This window comes from Ailuropoda melanoleuca, chromosome 4, assembly GCF_002007445.2.
Source record: "Ailuropoda melanoleuca isolate Jingjing chromosome 4, ASM200744v2, whole genome shotgun sequence".
Lineage (NCBI taxonomy): Eukaryota > Metazoa > Chordata > Mammalia > Carnivora > Ursidae > Ailuropoda > Ailuropoda melanoleuca.
This window is the reverse complement of record NC_048221.1, coordinates 8,840,336-8,859,364: the sequence shown is the minus strand read 5'-3', so window position 1 is coordinate 8,859,364 and position 19,029 is coordinate 8,840,336. Positions and strand designations below refer to the sequence as shown.

The window sequence follows — 19,029 nt, the reverse complement described above, 5'->3', positions numbered from 1 at the left end:
GCTGACATTCTAGTGGGGGTCACGTGTAGATGGGGTCTGGGTTTGACAGGAAGTACTGGTGAGGTGATGCACAGGGGAACAAACGTGTGTTTCAAGCTGACCACGGTGTGTACAACAGCTCTGAGGGTCTTTTTGTCTGAAAGTGTCAATGTGTGTGACGAACTTGTGTATGTGTGGCAGGGATATGGGTCTGTATGTCCCAGAGGGCTAGTGACCAAGGGGGCAAGTGGGCAAGGGTCCCAGTGAGTCTGTCGGTCATCGGGATCTCTGCGGCAGAAAGTGGTAATGGGTGTTAGGAGGAGTGCATTCCTGTGGGGTGGTCTTGTGGGTCTGGGGCTGTGATGAGGATATGTGTGTGTGTGCATGTGTCAGGGAGGGGTCTCTGCATGCCTTAGGGTGTGTCTGGGTACATGCGTCGTCATTCAGTGCTACAGGGGCTCTGTTCCTAGGACCCTGCGGGTCCCACATGACCTCCCCCACTATGCCACAGCCACTGCCCATGCAAGGCCGTGGCAGAGGGAATCGATACGTCCTTAAAAATTCAAGGGCTTCTCGTAAACAGAAACTTTTAACACCGTTTAAAGTTTCAGGGCGGTAGCTGCTCCCCCGGCACCCCGCAACGCTACAGGAGGAAGGCGGGGGGAGGGGGGTTGTGAGCAATGGTTTGGAGAGAAGGGGCCAGGGGCCAGGCTGCATGCTGCATGGAGGACGGGGGCGGGGGGAGACGGGGGGGGGAGTGCTGTGAGGAGCTGAAAGAAGGACAGGAAAGGGATTTAGAGATCAAGGGGGATTGGGGCCTGGATGGCTCAGGAAAGAAATGGAGAGGGTTGGGGTGTCTGGCACCTTAATATAGATCTTGAGAGCCAGGCAGACCCATTCCCTTCCCCCTCTAGAAATGGGCATGAAGGGCCATGCCCCTCAGAAGCCCCCTCCCCCAACTTGGGTCTGGGCATTCCCCCACCTGACAGCCTGTCCTCCCAGCCCCATCCACCAGTCATGACAGACCCTGGGGCTGGGGTCTGCCCCCTCCCTTATCAACCTCCTGGCCCTGCATCCGGCCCCAAACCTAGGCTTTGCCTGAAGCAGCTTCCCATACACACCTACACCCACACTCTCACCACAATTCCATTTGCACATGCATACACACCATCCATCCTTCATTCACATACACACTCACACCACAACATTCATCCCTCTGCTCATACACATGCACACACACACACACACAAAAGCAACACCCAACCTTCCACTGAGACACACACACACACACGCAGGACACCCATCCTTTCTTCAGACAGACAGACAGACAGACACACACACACACACAGGCAACACCCATTCTTCCATTCAGACACACACACAGAAACGGGACATCCATCCTTCCACGCAGACACATTTACACAAAAAAGACACACATCCTTCCGTTTACACAGACACACAGACACGACATCCATACGCACACACACAGGACATCCATCCTGCCATTTACACACACACACACACACACACAGACATACACATACAACATCCAGATACACACACAACACCCCTCCTTCCATTCAAAACCACACAATACCCATTCTTCCATTTACACACACTCATACCACTGTGTGCCTATACACACACTCGCTTCCTTATATAGTCACAAACCAAATCCATTCATGTTCACACAAACAAAACATTTGACTCCATGTTCATGCACATATCTGCACTCAGAATTCTCCACATGCTGAGACCACCTCCCCCTACCTACAACACTGTGACCCTGTGTCCACACACATCCACTCTGCTCCCCTCTCCACAGCTGCCAGCAGGGAGGATTTTTATGAGGCAAAGGGGCTGATCTAAAAAAAGGGGGGGCTGCCCTAGAGGACATCCATGCCCCCCCGCCCCCTCCCCCACAGTACCCAGGTCTTAGGGCACACCTGGCCTTTGAGAAATCGCGGGGGAGGAGGGCGCTGCCAGGAAGCTGGGCACAGCTGGGATGCCACAGCTGGAATCCCCCACATTCCTCCCTGCCGGGACTGCCCACCTGGCTGCAGCTGGCAGCAGGTGTGTTCTTACAATGCAGGTGTGTGGGGGGGGTGAGGAGGAGGGAGGATCGGGAACCAGGCCCATGGCATTACCTGGCCAGGATGCTGGGGGTTGGTAGAGGGGAGGGCACTGAAACATCTGGGCTCTGGCAGCCATGTCCTGGGCCACTGAAGGCGGGGCCAGGCATTGCTGGGCTCCGGGGCAGCCGGGCAGGCCGCTCAGGGGATGTGGGTAAACATCTGGCACACAGGATAAGTCAAGAGCCAGCCTGTGGATCCTGCCAGGATCAGGGAGCGGGGTGCTCTAGGCCTTCCTGACAGGCCTAGGGATCCTCATTCTTCACGAAGGCTTGATGCCTCCCCTGCCCGGCCTGGCCTGGCAGGCATGGTCCGTGTCCCAAGCCTGGGGTCCTAGCTTTGTGCTTGCTGCCCTCACCCCAAGCTGGGAGCCCCTAAGGGGGTCTGAGCCCAAGGTGTTACAGGCCCTGCTCCCAAGGCACACCTGGCCAGGCACCTGGGACCACATCTCACACACAAGAGAATCACAAAGACACACAGGCATACTCAGACACTCAAAGACACACAAAGATAACTCCCTCCCTATGGGGGAGGTCATCTAAAGCGCCATAATCACACACTGTCACAGGATCACCCAGAGATACTGTTGCACACTCTTCCAGAATAGCACACAGACACACACACACACACACACAACCACACAGAGAATCCCACACAGACTTTCCCAGATCCATCCGCGGAGTAACACCCATAACACCCCAGTGACCCACAAAGACCCTCACCAAAACATCGACCCCCAGAGAGACTCAATATACACCAACTTAGAATGACACATCAGACACACAGAGACATGGTTATGCAAACTCCTAGAATCACCCTGAGCCTAGTTATACGGATACACACAAGGCCGCCCACATTCACATAGGTACACAAAACCTCATACGGGACAAATCCATTTGGTCACACACAGATGCTCTCAAAATCATCCATAGATGTGCCACGCACAGAGTCACACAAAAATATACAGACCACACACACACACACATAGATACACAAGATCACTTATGATCACAAATGGTCATATACATAGCTACTTGGTCACACAACACCCAAAGACACACACAAACATCCCCAAATCACAAATGGGACTGTGCAGGCCAGACCACAGCTACACACAAGGCCCACAGGCACACCTTCACACGTGCCACTGGTGGCACAGCCTGGCCACAGCCAAGGATGGGCAGGCAGCAAGGCCTCCTGTGGTCAGCACTCATCTGGAGGCAAAGGGAAGGAATTGGGGAAATGTTTCATTTGCAGCCGGCAGGAGACCCACCCCACCCGCCCTGGAAACCTAGCCCGGGCTCCTGAATGGGGCCTCTGTATGCTGCCACCGCCCAGCTGACCCAGGGAGTAGGTATCAGGGGGGTGAGGCTGGCTGTGCCATGTCCCTAGCCAAGCCTCAGGGGCCACCCAGCCACACACCAGGGCCCAGGCTGGAGTCCCCCAGACCGCAGAAGCCCTCCCCACACCCATCCCCCCTGCATCTGGAGGCCACTCCCCAAACCCAGCCTGCATGCAGAAGACAGATCAGCTAGTGGTTGGATCTCCAGGTGTCCCTGCCTCAGGCCCACGTGTGTCCCCAGGCTGGGCAGCTGCCAGTCTCATGCCATGAGGCCCCTTGCTCCAGCATGAAGGTATGACAGCAAGGCTGTATGTGACAGCATGGCTGAGGATGTGACAGTGTAGTTGTGTGTGACAGTGTAGCTGGGCTCCCCGTGCAGCCTGGGAATGGGGGTGGGGCAGTCATAGCCCCTTGGCTCATGTCATCACACACACTGTCACACACATAGTGTCACTGTCACACCTTCGATCACACAGCCACGCACATAGCCACACTATCTCATCCTCAGTCACACTGTCACACACAACCACACTGTCACACATGCTGTCACACATAGTTATGCTGTCACACCTTCAACCACACACAGAGCCACACTGTCACACCTTCAACCAGCGACACTGTCTGTCACACCCTCAGCCACGCTGTTACACACAGAAATACCATCACACCCTCAACAATTCTGGTCACACACGCCTTCAGCCACATGGTCTCATGTGTCCTCACAGTTAGCCTGACATGCTGACCCTCGTGCTGCCTCAGCGTCACACTGACCTGCAGAGGCACACTGACACACTCAGTCCAGGTGCCCCTGCAGCTGTGGTCGCCACGTGGCCACATGGAGTCACTGCCCCCCTCGGTCACAAGGAGGGGAAGCAGATCTGATCACTTCATCCCCAGGCTGTGGCACACAGCTGTCCCTTAGTCAATGTTTGAACCAAACCAGTCGATCCAACAACACAACGACATACCCTCACTGTCATGGTGTCACAGAGCAGGCAGCCAGCAGGTATGGGCCACTGCAGAACTGCTCAAAGACACTCTGAAGATATACACTCATGGCCACGCTATTGCAGGTGACAGGCACACATCTCACACTGCCACACGACGCCCAGAGTCCCTGGACAGAGCTACAAAGAAACAGTGGATGACAGCCGCCACCACTGTTACAAGAACATCCTGTCACACAACAGTCGCTCTCCCCAGTGCCTGTCACAACATTGAGACAGCCCCTTAGCTGTCCCAACAAGCAGCCAAGCATTTTGACATGGCCCCCACAATAGTCACTAGGATACCCCCAGCCTCCCAAGTCGTGGAGACAGGGACAAGCTCAATCTGACACCCCCCCCACCGCAGTCAGTGTGTGGAGAGCCAGGGGGCTAATGGACTCGCAGCTGTAGGCAGTGGGTGCCAGTCCCCCCAACTCATGAATATTCATCAGCTGGGGCGCTCTTGAACCTGTGGGGAGTCAGAGGTCCCAGGCAGCTGGGCACCCCCTTCTGTGCCAGGAGGCCCTCAGGTGAGGGGGGGCTCAGCTAAGCCCCAGCAGTCCTCAGGGCCCACCCCCGGTTCCGCACATAAACACACACGAATCTGTGAACATGAACCCCCAGACACACAAACAACAGTCCTATTAAGTCAAAACCACACCCAACAACACAGCCAACCACCAAGCACTCACATACCCCCAACGTGCAAATACACACACACACACACGATCACTCACAACCACAAACACATAATCCCACCCAAACCACAGACACAAAACACACACACACACGATATGCAGAGGTACACAAACACTCAGTCACACAACCACAAACACACAGATACACCATCACACCCAAACTACATAGACACTATCACACACAGGCATGAAAACACACACACATACACAGGAGCATACAATCACCTCCAAACTACAAGCTACTTCTCACGAAACCCCTCATAAGTGTGTAAACATGGACCCACACATCTATACATATAGTTCCAAGGACTCAAAGGCAAACTCACAGACACACAACCACCCCCAAAGAGGGACTTCATGGACCATCTCTGTGTCTCTCTCACTTTCTCTTGCTCTCCTCTCTCTCTCACACACACAGACACACACACGCACGCACGCACCCACCACAATCTCACTCTGCCCACTCCTGCCGGTTTACAGAACGGGAAACTGAGGCACTGAGTCCCTGAAGGCCCGGTGAAGGAGGTCATTCCTGACTCCGGTCTGAGGCTGCGGCCGGGCGCCCCCTGCTGGCCCGGCCCCTCCAAGAGCACGCGGGGCGGCGGCGCGCGGGGCGGGCACGCGCCTGACGTAACCATGGCATCCTCTTGGCACGCGCGGCCCGCGCGCGGGGAGGGCGGGGCGGGCGCGTTGCCATGGCGCCGACGGACCGCGTGAATGGGGCATTGTTCGTCGCGGCGCCCGGGCCAGGCTGTCCAGGACCCACCCGGACCCACCCGGGCCGGCAGAGACCCGGAGACAGGGTGGAGAAGACAGAGATGGGGAGAGATGGAAAGACAGGGAGAGACAAGAGGTAGGGAGAGACAGACAGAGCCGTAGATGGGAAAAGACGCTTAGAAGACAAGGGGTAGAGACAGCTGCGGAGAGACAGAGAGATGAGAGAGACCTACGAGATGGAGAGAAGTGCACAAACGAGGAAAGATGGACGGAGGAGGAGGGCCAAGGAGAGGCAGAGCAGAGATGGAGATGGAAGACGAAGGCTGGGTGGGAAACAGAGGCCCACTGTGCCCGGCGCTGCGCCTGGCAACGGGAGGAGGCAGAGAACCAGGACCCCAGACAAAGTTGGAGATGCTGAGAGGTGGGAGGAGACCCAGCCAGATGGAGGGTCACGGAGACCCAGGAAGGAAATGAAGGGAATGCTCCGAGGGTCTCTGGTCCCACCCACCTCAGTCCCTTCTCCACTCCCCTTTACTTTTCTTTCCATTTCCCTTTCCACGACTCGACTCCCCCTGCTTGACACTTTCAGAAGGCAAACCTCTGTCCTACACATCTCCACACACCCTCCACAAGACACCATCAACATGGAGATCCAGTCCTTGGGGACACTGCCCAGACGCTCCGAGACAACTTCACGGACACAGTGACACCTATGGATCCATCCACAGACACCCAGAGACACTCACAGTCATGGTTACAGTCAGGCACACCCATGACAGGGACTCCTACCAGACACCAGAGCCCCATAGATGCACCATCACACAAGGACCTTCCAGACATGTGGTCCTGGTCACACACAGCCACACATCACCACACAGGCTCACTCTCCAGGGAACACTGTCATCTGTACCCACCCCAGACACACAGTGCTCTCTCTCATCTGCACACGTCTCCCTACATTCAGTGACACCTTCTTGGACATACGTGTGCCTGCCCCCTTGTCTGACCCGCTGACTGGCTTCCTGTCCCCTGGTCCACATTGGGGGGGTCTGTGGGGCTGCAGGGTCCAGTCCTCCGTGTTTCATATACAGACATCTGTCCTTGGTGGAAATTGGGAAGGGAAGGAAGTGAAGCCCCACCTCACTCTGCCTCAAAGGGCTGGGTCAAGCCAGGCCAGGGTGTTCCCTTAACTTCTGGCTGTCTGGGTCAATTTGGCCCAAACCTGGACCAAGGGTGTCCCCTGGTGGCCATGTGTGGTCCCTGCACCCATCACGTGGGGAGGTGGTGGGCGGCTCAATGGCCCAGCCTGAATAGAAGGGCAGAGAGGACAGGCCCAGGCTTAAGACAGAGCCTGGAGATGGAAAGCCAGGGTCCAGAAGCGAGAACGCAGACCCAGAATTCAGAGTTTGACACCCAGATCCCAGAATTCAGAATCAGAGCTCAGAATCCGGAATCCGAATCTAGATTCCCAGATACCAAGATCTAGAATCTAGATCCCAGAACTCAGGTCCCAGAATTTAAAATCCAGGTCCAAATGCCCAGGATCTAGAAACCAAACATCTACATTCAATCTCCCAGAATCTAAAACCAAGGACCTAGAATCCAGATCCAAGAACCCAGAGCCCAAAACCCTCTTCAGAGCCAGGCCCCTACCTTCCCCAAGCCTCCCACATTAGACCCTGGGCAGCAGGGTCCTAGCCACTGCCCCTGTGTGTTTACACATACACACTTCAACAGGATCTTACAGACCCACTCCCCAAAGCATACAGCCTGTGACCATCACACGTACAGTGCACACACTGCAGATACACATGGGCAATCACACACACACACACACACACACACACACACACACACACAGACACTTACAGCCTGGCAACACAGCATCACCTAAAGAAACCCGGACCTGCCATGTGCTCGTCTCTCAGCGCATGGACCCATGTTCATCTGTGCACCCATGCAGCCTCAGAGCTCCCCCACCCCCACCCCCACCCATCCCACCAAGCTCAGGCACACAGCTACCATACCCAGAGATACACAAAAACCCAGGACACCCCAGGTTCTGTGTCCTGCATCCAGACACACTCACAGGATTGTGGAGGCTGGCACAGGCGTACACACATGCGCGCACATGCACACACACACACACACACACACACAAACTCCCCCAAGCGTGGAGAAGCCCCGTGCCTTGGCAGCTATGCAGCCCCTGGGAACAGGACCCCCGGGACAGGGCTTGCCGTGCACCCCCGTGCCCACCCCAGCCCTCCCCTGCCTGGCCGGCTGGCGGGCTTTAATACAGATGCCAAACTCATAATTGTAACTGAGGGTGACAGGGTCACCTTGAGCCCCAGATGCTCGCGCGGTGACAGATGGCGTTGGCAAACCTGATTAGCGGCCCCCCGTGCCAGCGCCTGTGGCACCTGCATCCCTTGCCCCTCCCCCGCTCCCCCAGCACTCATTACCCACCCATTACTGGGCCTGGGGGGCGGGGGTGGGGGCCGGCTGGCACTGCCCAGGAGGGGGCAGGGACTCCGGGGGCCCCCTGGCACCAAGGTTCCCAGCTGGCTCCCCGGCTGGCAGGAGGTGGGCACAGCTGAAGGGGGGGAAGCAGGCTCCTCGTGCCTGCCAGAGAAAGGGGTGCCCACGGTGCCAGGGCTGAGCTGCCCACTCGGACTCTGCCCGGGGTTTGGCACAGAACCCTGGAGGGAGGCGGGAGAGTGCGCCCCCTGTGGGCCCCTTGTGACCCTCCCCCACTCAGGCCCTTGGAGCGGGGCCTTGGGAGCTGGCGGCCTGGCCTGTTCCCACCCCTCTGTGCAGGCCTGTAGGGTCAGAGGTCACAGGCTCCCACGCCCTGCTGGCCCATCTGTTTCCTCGGGTCCCCTCCTTCTGCTCCCCTCACCTGGGGCCTTCCTTCCTGAGGCAGGAAGAGGGCTGAGAGGGGCCTGGCCGCCCCCCCACCCCACCCCACGCTCCGGGGGGCATTTGGAGGCAACCCTGACAGCGCCACATGTCCCTGCGTCTGTGCCAGACGGGCCCATCTGCTAGGGCCCTGGTTCCAGCCGCCCAAAGCCAGGCTGCCCTCCTGCGCGGCAGACCCTGTGCCCAGCTAAGGAGGGAGCACCCCTGATACCCACACCCCAGCACAGGGCCACCCGCTCCCAGGGAACCCCAGTTGAAGGAACACACACACACCCACACACAAACACATGCACACGCACAACTGGGCTTGGCCAACCTTTATGGTTCCTGTTTAATGCCACGCTGTGCATGGGGCTATGTGGAGACTTAAAGGGGTGGGGCAGGAGGGGCAGCTGGGATCATACAGGTCCTGCCCCTGATTTGGGGAGCCCACGCATCTCCGTGGGCCTCCCTGCCTTGGTTTCTTGGGGTCCCAAGGACGGGGTCATCACTGTGTCTCCTGGTCTGTGTGGGAACATCCGTCCTCCCTGTAGCTGGGAGTGTGTCTTTCATTCTACGAGAGGGGGTCCAGCCCGGTAGTTAAAATTGGTTGCCACACTGCCTAGGACTCAAATGCCAGATCCGCCACTTACTGCTGTGTGACCTGAGCGACTGACTCTGCCTCTTACTTAGAGCCTCAGTTTCCTTCTCTGTGAAATGGGATGATACTAACCCCTACCTCATTGGGCTGCTCTGAGGATGACACAGGGTAGTGCGCGTCACACGCTTAGCGCAGGGCCAGGCAAACCGAGGGCTGCGTAAGTGTGTGCTATGACTGTGAGTGGCCCACCCCCACAGCTGGGGATGTGTCTGGTGTCCCCAGGAGTGGGGCAAGGACCCGGGAGCCCTGTCTGGCTGTCCTTGTGGCCATGGTCTCTAGACCCAGTGCTCATGATCCAGGTCGGCAACTCTCTGGGCACGTCTCCGCTCATCTCTCCAAGGTGTGCGCGTCTGTGTGTCTGTCCATCAAGTTCGGGTCACGCCTTCGGGCTGCACTGACACCCTTCAATGAGCATAGTAGACATCTTCACCCGTCGCCGGGAGGCTGGGCTGCCCGCCCGACACCACAGGACCACAGGTGTCCAGCGCTTTCGAGTGGGCGCACAGCTGTTGCAGAGGACAAGCGCAGTGGGGTCCGAGCTGGGAAGGTAGAGGGAGGAGCAGTGGCCAAAGCAGAGGTGATTGCGGAGGTGAACGGCTGTGCAGCCGGGCTGGGAGAGCACCTGGGGCGGGGAGATGGGTCAAGGGCAGTGGAGTCTGGGCCCCGAATGGGGAGAATCAGCTCCCATCCACTTCCACCCCCCCTCGAGAGGCCCGGATTCTGATCCTGACCGCCATCTGCTGGCTGTGTGACCCGGAGCAAGCTACTCAACCTCTCTGGTCCTGTTTCCTCACCTGTGAAATCCTGGAAGTTCAGCCAGAAAAAGAGAAATCAATCTAGCCATTTCGACAGAGAGGATTATTATAGGGAAGGGCTGCTTCTCCCAAGCAGGAGACGATGATGAGGTAGCCTGGGGATTGGCATCAGGAGTCTGCCGCCACCTCCAGGGATGATGGATGACAGGAAGGGGTGGTGTTACAGGAGCCTGGGGAGGGGGGCTAAACGGAAAGCCCTCGGCCCCCTGCTGAGCGCACAGTTAGTGTTCAATAAAGGTTCCTCCTATGATCTCCTCCAACTAAGTGGTTCTACCGACTCGCCCCCAGATCACGGCCCTTCTCTGTGTAAACCCTGCACTCCTGCCACCCTGCCACCTCCATCCTCGTCAGCCCCCCTCCCCTCCCCCTGCGCCAGCCATCCCAGCCTCTTCGCTGCTCCTCCAATATGCCAAACGCAAGCCCACCTCTGGCCCGTTGCCCCTGCTGACCCCTGCACCTGAGCTCCTCCCTGCACCCTCCCCTGAGCGGATCCCAACTCATTCCTTCCTTGGAAGCACCCCCAAGGGAAATCTCACCCCCTCGTGATCTCTCTCCCAGTATGCCAATCTCTTTCTTCATGGGCTCCTAGTAATTTATAGTTCTGTCTCTTTTGATGTTCCTCTCCTAGAATAGAAGCTACCTGGAGACAGGCCGTTCTCTGCTTTGTTTAAGGCCTAGGCTCCACAGGCACATCACAAGAAAAGCTAACACTTGCTGAGCCCTAACACCAGGCCGGCAGGGCTGCTCACCTTCGATGAACTCACTCCTCCCACAATGCTCCAAGCGGGAACATATTGATCCCCATTTACAGAGGAGGAGATGGAGGCTGGAGCGGTCCCTCGCCTAAAGCCACACAGCTGCTGAAGGGGCAGCTAACGCGCCTAGAACGTCTTTGCATCATCCTGGGGCAGCTGCAGCTCTGGGAGAGGGTACACAGCTGGATCCCAGGCCAGGGGTTCCCTCTGCTGGGTGCAGTGTGCATGGCGGTACGGAGCGCCTGGGGCAGGACTCAGGGCAAGGTAGCTGGTCCAAGGCCACGCAGTCACCCCCACGTCTCCTGCATTCAGCGAAAATTTGCTGAATGAATAAAAAGCCAGGGGTCTTGGGAACGGATACCTTGCAGGGCATGGCTCCAAACACCATGCGTAAATTCACGTCTATTGTTAAGTCTGTTTTTGCAAAGCTAGGCAGTGAGGCTCAGAGAAAGGAAGCCGCTTCCCCCGGGTCAGAGAGAAATCATCAGTTAAGGCATAACTTGAAGCCAGGTACTCCAGACACCAAAGCCGGGGCTCTAAACACATGCTGTGAGCTCCCACAGCTCTTATGGAGCACTGACTGAATGCCCATACCCGTACCTGTCTCGTTCAACTGCCCAACAGCCCTTAGGAGACAGAGACTATTATTCATTCCTTTATTCATTCAACAAACATTGAGTGCCCATTGTGGGCCTGGCTCTGCTCACAGGCCTGGAGATGGGGATACAGAAGTGATCAGGGCCTAATATAATCCCTGCCCTGGTAGAGCAGACATCCTAGTGAGGGAGACATGATCAATGCAATTACAAAATCACTTTATATGTGAGGTGATGAGTTCTACAGCGAGAAATAAAGCAGAAAACGGGCAACAGGGTGGAAAGCGCTGCATTTTTAAAAGATGTTTGAGTAAAAACCTCAAGGAGGTGAGAGAAGGAGCCACAGAATGCTTGAGGAGTTGGGGGGGAATGGTAGAGGCGAAAGGGAACAGCCAGTGCAAAGGCCCGAAGGGAGATGTGACATTGGTGTGTCCAGCTAAAAAGCCAGGTGGCCAGTGTGGCAGGAGTGAAGTGTGTGAGGGGAGAGTGGGAGCAGGCGAGGTCAGGGAGGTGACAGGCAGAGGGTGCAGGGCCTTCTGGGCCTTGGGAAGGAAGTGGCTTTTGCTCTGAGTAAAGTGGGAGCCATGGAGGGTTCTGAGTGGAGGAGGGAGGGAATGTGACTCAGGTATTCACGGGTGCCCTCTGGCCATTCAGTGGAAGAACAGACTTGGGTGGGAGACCAGGATGGAGGTAAACTGCATGGTTGGGTAGGAGAGGCTTATGCCCCATTTTATAAGACAGGAAACTGAGGAGAGGAGGCATTTAGATGGAGGATTCGAGGCTTGACCCCAGATCTGGGCAGGGCCACAATCCATGCTCTCCGCCCATGCTGGAACTCCCCCACCCTTCCCTCACCCACCCTCACCTGGGTGTACGGCACAGCCTTGCACGTCTCCTGGGCCACTTCCTGCGGGTCCAGTGGCAGAGACACGGTGCGGGCCACCTCCTGCCCGTGATGCAGGCTACCTCTCCCCAGCAGCCCAGTTTTCTGCAAGCCCAAGAAGGCCTTCCAGCTGCTGAGGGCAGAAGATTGTACCTGGGAGCCGAGGGTCCCTTGGCCCAGAGCCTGGGTCTGATTGGTGGCAGCCCAGAGCTGAGATGAGGGACCCAGGGGTCCAGGCCTCCCGGAGCCTGTGTGCAGCTGGGCCCCACTGAGCAGGCTCAGGAGAGCGGTCAGATGGCTGGGGAACATCCGTCCGTCTGTCAGTCAGTCTGGGACTGGGCTCAGGGTTCTGGGCAGTCAACCCTGCTGTCTGGTGAGTGGAGTCTCGGCCCTTCGGACCTGCTTTTAATGGCTTGCCCCCAAGCTGGGCAGCTCGGGAAATGCCTCTGCAAACCCACAGTGGGGAGGAAAATAAACTGAGGCCTGCTGAGTTCCCACCCCTCCCCCCAGCCTGGCAGGGATCTGGGGGCTGGGTCTGTGGGTGGGTGGGCTGTGGGGACCGGGGAAAGGCGTGACTTGAACCAGGGCTCAGGGACACAATGCCTGGAAGCTCTGAGGGGCTTCTTCCCAGGTGCAGGGCACTGTCCATCCAGTTGGCAAAACCAGACACTGCAGCCAGACTTCTCGGGTTTCAGCCTCCACATTGCAACTTTCTGGCTGTGCAACCTCTGTCAACCCCCTTAACCACTCTGGGCCACAGCTCTCTCTTCTGTTATGGAGATCTATGTAATGTGTTTTTAACACTCCCTACCTGGTGGGTTTGCTCTGAGGACCCCAAAACAGCTTAGAATAGAACCACGAATAGACTATGATTAACACCATTATAGCTGTTTTTCCTTTAGCACCTGTTAGAGGCCAGGCATCATTCTGAACCCCCAGATACAGGGGGGCAAGACAGAAATGGGTCCTCACTGTGGATTTAACACGGAGCGCAGAAAACAGGCAAGACAAGATTATTTCAGAGCCTTCAGGGTTAAGAAGTTATTTAAATAGGATGTGTCTTACAGGTGTCAGGGCGGGGGCTTCTGCCCCCAGGGTGGTCAGAGAAGGCCTCCCTGAGGAGGTGACATTTTTCAGAGCCTTGAGGTGGTGTTGGAGGTGGTGGGAACAGCCTGGTGGGGGGTGGAGGCAGCAGTGCTGGAAACACATGAAGAGGGTGGGAGCCGCGTTCCAGGATTTGGAGCCCCGGGGATGCCTGGGGGAGTCCGAACCGTACCCTGCCCCTCCGTCGTCCGCATTTCGCACCTAGGCGAGGAGCTGCCGGCGGTAGGGCCGTGGGAAGCGGTGGGGTCCGCCCTTCCCGCGCCGCGCGGAGCTGCGGAGGGCGATGGGGCTCGCTCGCCCTCTGGCGGCTGCTCTAGGGACTGCGCGGCGGCAGTACCCAGGACGGCTAACAGCTGGAGGTGCAAGGGTGCTTCCCACTCACCCCGCTACACCTGGGCTCCTGAGAGTCCCCCAACCCGCCCTCCCGCTGTCCTCTAGACCCATTTGATGGCAGCTCCTGCCAGGTGCTAAGACCCCAAACTTTGGAGCACTGCTGACCCCTCTCTTTCTCTGACTGCCCCCCTTCCCCAATCTGATCTGACAGCAAGTCCCGCCTGCTTCAGAATCTACCTAGAATCCATCCACTTCTCACTCCTCTCTCGGTCCCCCACCCGGACACAGCCATTATGTCCCACTTGAACCAGTACGGTCCCTCCACCCCGGTGCTCCAGCTCCCACCACCTGTCCCCAAAGTCCAGTCCCTCCAACAGCCGGAAGGCGCCCATGAGCCCTTGTGTCCAGGCACTTTTCTCCTCTGCTCAGAACCTTCCAGGGCTCCCACCTCACCCGGGGTAACAGCCCAAGTCCTCACTGCAGCCCATAGACATCGCCCCGTCTGCTCCTATCACCACCATCCCACCCTCAGCTTTCCCACCCTCTCCCCCTCTCTCTCCCTCCAGCCACATGTGGCCTCCTCACTGTTCTCCAGACTCACCAGGCATAATCCCATAATACTACACCATGGTGCAGGGCTAAGGAAGCTCCTTTTTACCTGGAAAGATAACCAAGAAAAATTAAGTTTTAAAAAAAAGAACTAGACGTCTATTATGTGCTGACCTTTTGTGGGAGGAGGATAAGAATTTACAGCTACGCTTTACTTGCATTTGTATTTCCATGTTGAAAAGAGCAGCAAGACTTTCCTTTTGGGGAGGGGCTTCACTTTAGAGTTTAAACATTGTTTTAGGCTGCCTGGGTGGCTCGGTTAGGTTTCCAACTCTTGATCTCAGCTCAGGTCTTGATCTCAGGGTCTATGAGTTCAAGCCCCACAGTGGGCTACATGCTGGGTGTGGAGCCTACTTAAAAAAAATGTTTTGGGCCACCTGGGTGGCTCAGTGGGTTAAGCGTCTGCATTTGGCTCAGGTCATGCTCCCCGGGGTCCTGGAATCGACTCCCACGTTGGGCTCCTTGCTCAGCGGGGAGCCTGCTTCTCCCTCTGCCTGTTGCTTCCCCTGCTTGCTCTCTCTCTCTCTCTCTGACAAACACATAAAATCTTTTTTAAAAATTGTTTTAAGTATACAAAAGGAAACTTAAGAAAAAAAGTACAAATGAAAGCAATCTAGACCATTGGTCTTCCCCTTGCTTTTTAAGTGAATTATTTCAGGCATTCAAATAAGTATAGATAAAAATATAAAGCAAACACCCCTGTGCTCATTACCCCAATTAAAAAATTAAAATAGGAGATATGAGAGAAACTGGCTCTATCCTTGTTCCTAATTCCTGAATTGACCAATTTTAATTCCCATGCCTGTATTTATAGCTTTACTGCATGTGCGTCTATTCAGATACATAAAATTGTTTTGTTGTTTTAAATTTAATATACATGGTATCATAATCTATATATCCTTTTAACTTTCATCTGTCCTCCACTTCATATTCCTTCATTTCCACTCTGAAGAGTATTCTGCTGCACATGTAGACCCCAAATTTATTTTTCCATTACCCGGTTTTTCACCATCATCATCAGTCCTGCAACGAACCATCTGGGACATGACTCGTTTGCACTTCCTCTTTCTGGGAGTTTGCTCCGTATCAGTGGTTCGCATTCCCAGCTGCCCGTGAGAGTCATTTCTAATTGGGTAATGCCTTCCCAGACCTGTGCTCCAGATCAATTACAGTGGGATCTCTGGGGATGGGATCCAGGCATTGGTGTTTTTAAAAACCACGCTGGGGCTGCTGTGAACCCCTAGGGTGTCAGTATGGCCATATACACCAGTGGGTCTCATACTTCAGCAATGCGTCCGTGTCACCTGGAGGGCTCACTGTAGAGTATGGGCTGAAGCCTGAGAACCTGCATTTCTAACAAGTTCCCAGGGGGTGATGGTGCTGCTGGCCTGGGTACCAAACTCTGAGAACCATGATCTATAGAGCACCTTCATTCTTTTTCTTTTCTTTCCTCCTTCTTCTCCTTCTTCTTCTCCTTTTCCTTCTTTTGAGAGAGAGGGAGAGCACAAGCAGAGGGGGAAGAAGCAGAGGGAGAGGGAAAAGCAAGATCCCCGCTGAGCAGGAAGACCAATGCGGGGCTCGATCCTAGGACCCTGGGATCATGACCCGAGCTGAAGGCAGGCGCTTAACCCACTGAGCCACCCAGGCGCCCCACAAGCACCTTCCTTCTTTTTAACATCTGCCTAGTGTTCCATCCTGTGGCTAGTTAGTAGTTTCCTTAACCGGCCCTCCATATTTGGACATCTGTGCTATTTTCCATCTTGCTACTACCAAAAAAAAAAAAAAAATCCCCACAATGGAATATCGTTCAGCTGTAAAAAAGGAATGAAGTTCATAGTAATTTGCTTGGGCTGCCGTAACAGAGGACCGGGGACGAGGAGCCTTCATAAACAGAAATTTATCTTCTCACGGTTCTGGAGCCTAGGAATCTGAGATCAAGGGGTCACCCTTGTTAGTTTGTTTTCTGAGGCCTCTCTCCTTGGCTTGTGGAAGGCCATCTTCTTCCTGTGTCTTCACAGGGTCCTCCTTCCGTGTGAGTCTGTGTCCAGAGTTCCTCTTTTTAGAAGGACACCGGCAGACTGGGTTGGGGCCCACCGTACTGAACTCATTTTCGTTACTTTTTTTGAGACCCCATTTCTAAATACGGTCACATTCTGAGGTACTGGGAGTTAGCACTTCAACAGATGAATTGTGGGCCGGGGGGACACAATTCAGTCCAGCAAGGACTGATACATGTTACAGTATGGATGAACCTTGAAAGCACGCTAAGAAAAAGAATCCAGGGGCGCCTGGGTGGCTCAGTCATTAAGTGTCTGCCTTCGGCTCACAGCGTGATCCCAGAGTCCTGGGATCGAGCCCCGCGTCGGGCTCCATGCTCCTCTCTGGGAGCCTGGTTCTCCCTCTCCCACTCCCCCTGCTTGTGTTCCCTCTCTCGCTGTGTCTCTCTCTCTCTGTCAAATAAATAAATAAAATATTAAAAAGAAAAGAAAAAGAATCCAGATACAAAGGGTCACAAATGACTCCGTTTATACGAAATGTCCAGAATTAGACAAATCCGTAGACACAGAAAGTAGATTACTGGTTGCCTGGAACTGGGCGGGAGGGTAAAGGAGAGTGATTGTTAATGGGGATGGAACGTCCCTTCGGGGTGATGGAAATGCCCCAGAACTAGACAGAGGCGCTCGTTGCACACACTGAACGTGCTAAATGCCACTGGATTGTTCACTTTATTTTTTTTATAGTTTTTATTTATTTATTAATTTGAGAGAGAGAGAAAGAGCGCATGCTTTAAGGGGAGGTGCAGAGGGGGAGGGAGAGGGTGAGAGAATCCTGAGCAAACTCCTTGCTGAACGTAGAGCCCGCGCTGGACTCGATCTCATGACCCCAAGATCGTGAAACCAAGAATCAGATGCTTAATGGACTGTGCCACCAGGCGCCCCTGGATTATTTATTTATTTATTTGAGAGAGAGAAAGAGAGCATGAGCGGAGGGGCAGAGAGAGAGGGAGAGAGATTCTCAAGCCGACTCCACCCTGAGTACAGAGCCGACACAGGGCTTGATCTCATGGCCCTGAGATTAGGACCTCAGCAGAAACCAAGAGTCCCACGCTCAACCAGTTGAGCCACTCAGGCACCCCTGGATTGCTCACTTTAAAATGATTAATTTTAGGAGTCATGGGATGGAGCCCTGTGTCGGCTCCAAGCTCAGCAAGAAGTCTGCTAAGGTTTCTCTCTCTCTGTCCCCCAGCCCCTCCCTGTGTTCTGTCTCTGTCTCTCTCTCAAGCAAACAAATCTTTAAAATGATTAATTTTATGCTATGTAAATTTTAATTTAAATAAAATTTCAATTTAAGACCTGCCCTCAGAAACTTCCTCCCCTCCGTGCCCCCCACCCCAACTCCCACCCCACCCCATCCCAGTGCCATTTGGCCCCTGCTGTGTGCAGAGCCCTGGCCAGTGGCTGAAACTCAGCTGAGGCGACTTGGATATCAACGTGCCTACTGTTAGCTTCTAAACTGGTGTTTCTCAGAGTGGATCCCAAATTTCCTGGTCTGGTAGGAAACTGCTGCTTAGAAGTCCCACACCTGGCTGCCCATCAGCCCCATTATGGGAAATTACTTCTTTCACCTCCACAATAATTATTTGTGTGTCTCACCCACAAGACTGTGAGCTGTTTGAAGTCAAAGTCCAGCTCTACTTCATTACCTATCTCTTCAAAGATTCAAGAAAGTACAAGAGGTGACTGCAGAGTTAAACATGAATGACAAGAAAGAGCCCACCCTATAAAGATCCTGGAAGACAATTCTAGACATAGTAACAGCAAAGGTAATGCAAAGGCCCTGAGGCCAGTGCAGGTCAGGGACCGCGTGGCCCTTTCTACCTCCTAATGTGTTTTTTGCTTCTACAAGTTGCCTTACTCAGTGTCTGATCTTCTCAGCAGCCAGAGGAGAACCATAAATCATATCCATCTCTTCTCTGCTCAAAGAACTCCCACGGCTCCCCATTGCCCTTGGAATAAAACCGAACTCCTCACCATGGCCTATAATGCCTGCATGGTGGACCCCTGTTTATTACTCTGCAATGTACCTCCTTCCTCAGTCCCCTCATTCACTTAGACCTCAACCACACCGGCCATGTGTCCCTCAGCAAATCCTGGGGAAAAACTTGTTGGGCACCCCAGGGAAACCTCCCCGTGGGCACAGGGGGACACAGATGGGGAGGCTCACTGCCGCATTATCTTTGCAATCAAGAAAAAATGGAACCAAATGTCTGTCAAAACAGCCTGCTGGAATAGTTTATTCATACCATGAACAATATTGAGCAGAGAGTTTTTGAAACTTTTTAACTTTTATTTTTTATAACTAAGTGCAGTGAGAAATACACTTTATATTGTGAACCAGGGGTGGCAGAATGTACTTTCCAAAGAGACCTCAACAGTATGCCCATCCCACATACAATTCTTTGTATGTGACGTTGCAAACCCTTTGATTGCGGGCGCCCGGGTGGCTCAGTTCGCTAAG

The 19,029-nt window shown here is 54.7% G+C and overlaps 1 protein-coding gene across 1 annotated transcript; it reads right to left on the bottom strand.

Moving 5' to 3' along the window:
- Positions 1 to 9,792: 9,792 nt before the first annotated feature.
- DAND5 (DAN domain BMP antagonist family member 5) lies at positions 9,793 to 12,774 on the bottom strand. Its single transcript, XM_002920985.1, has 2 exons — positions 12,448 to 12,774; positions 9,793 to 10,038 (listed from the first exon to the last, which is right to left on the bottom strand). The coding sequence occupies exons 1-2, from the start codon at positions 12,772 to 12,774 to the stop codon at positions 9,793 to 9,795; spliced, it is 573 nt and encodes a 190-aa protein (XP_002921031.1).
- Between the last annotated feature and the right edge of the window lie 6,255 nt (positions 12,775 to 19,029).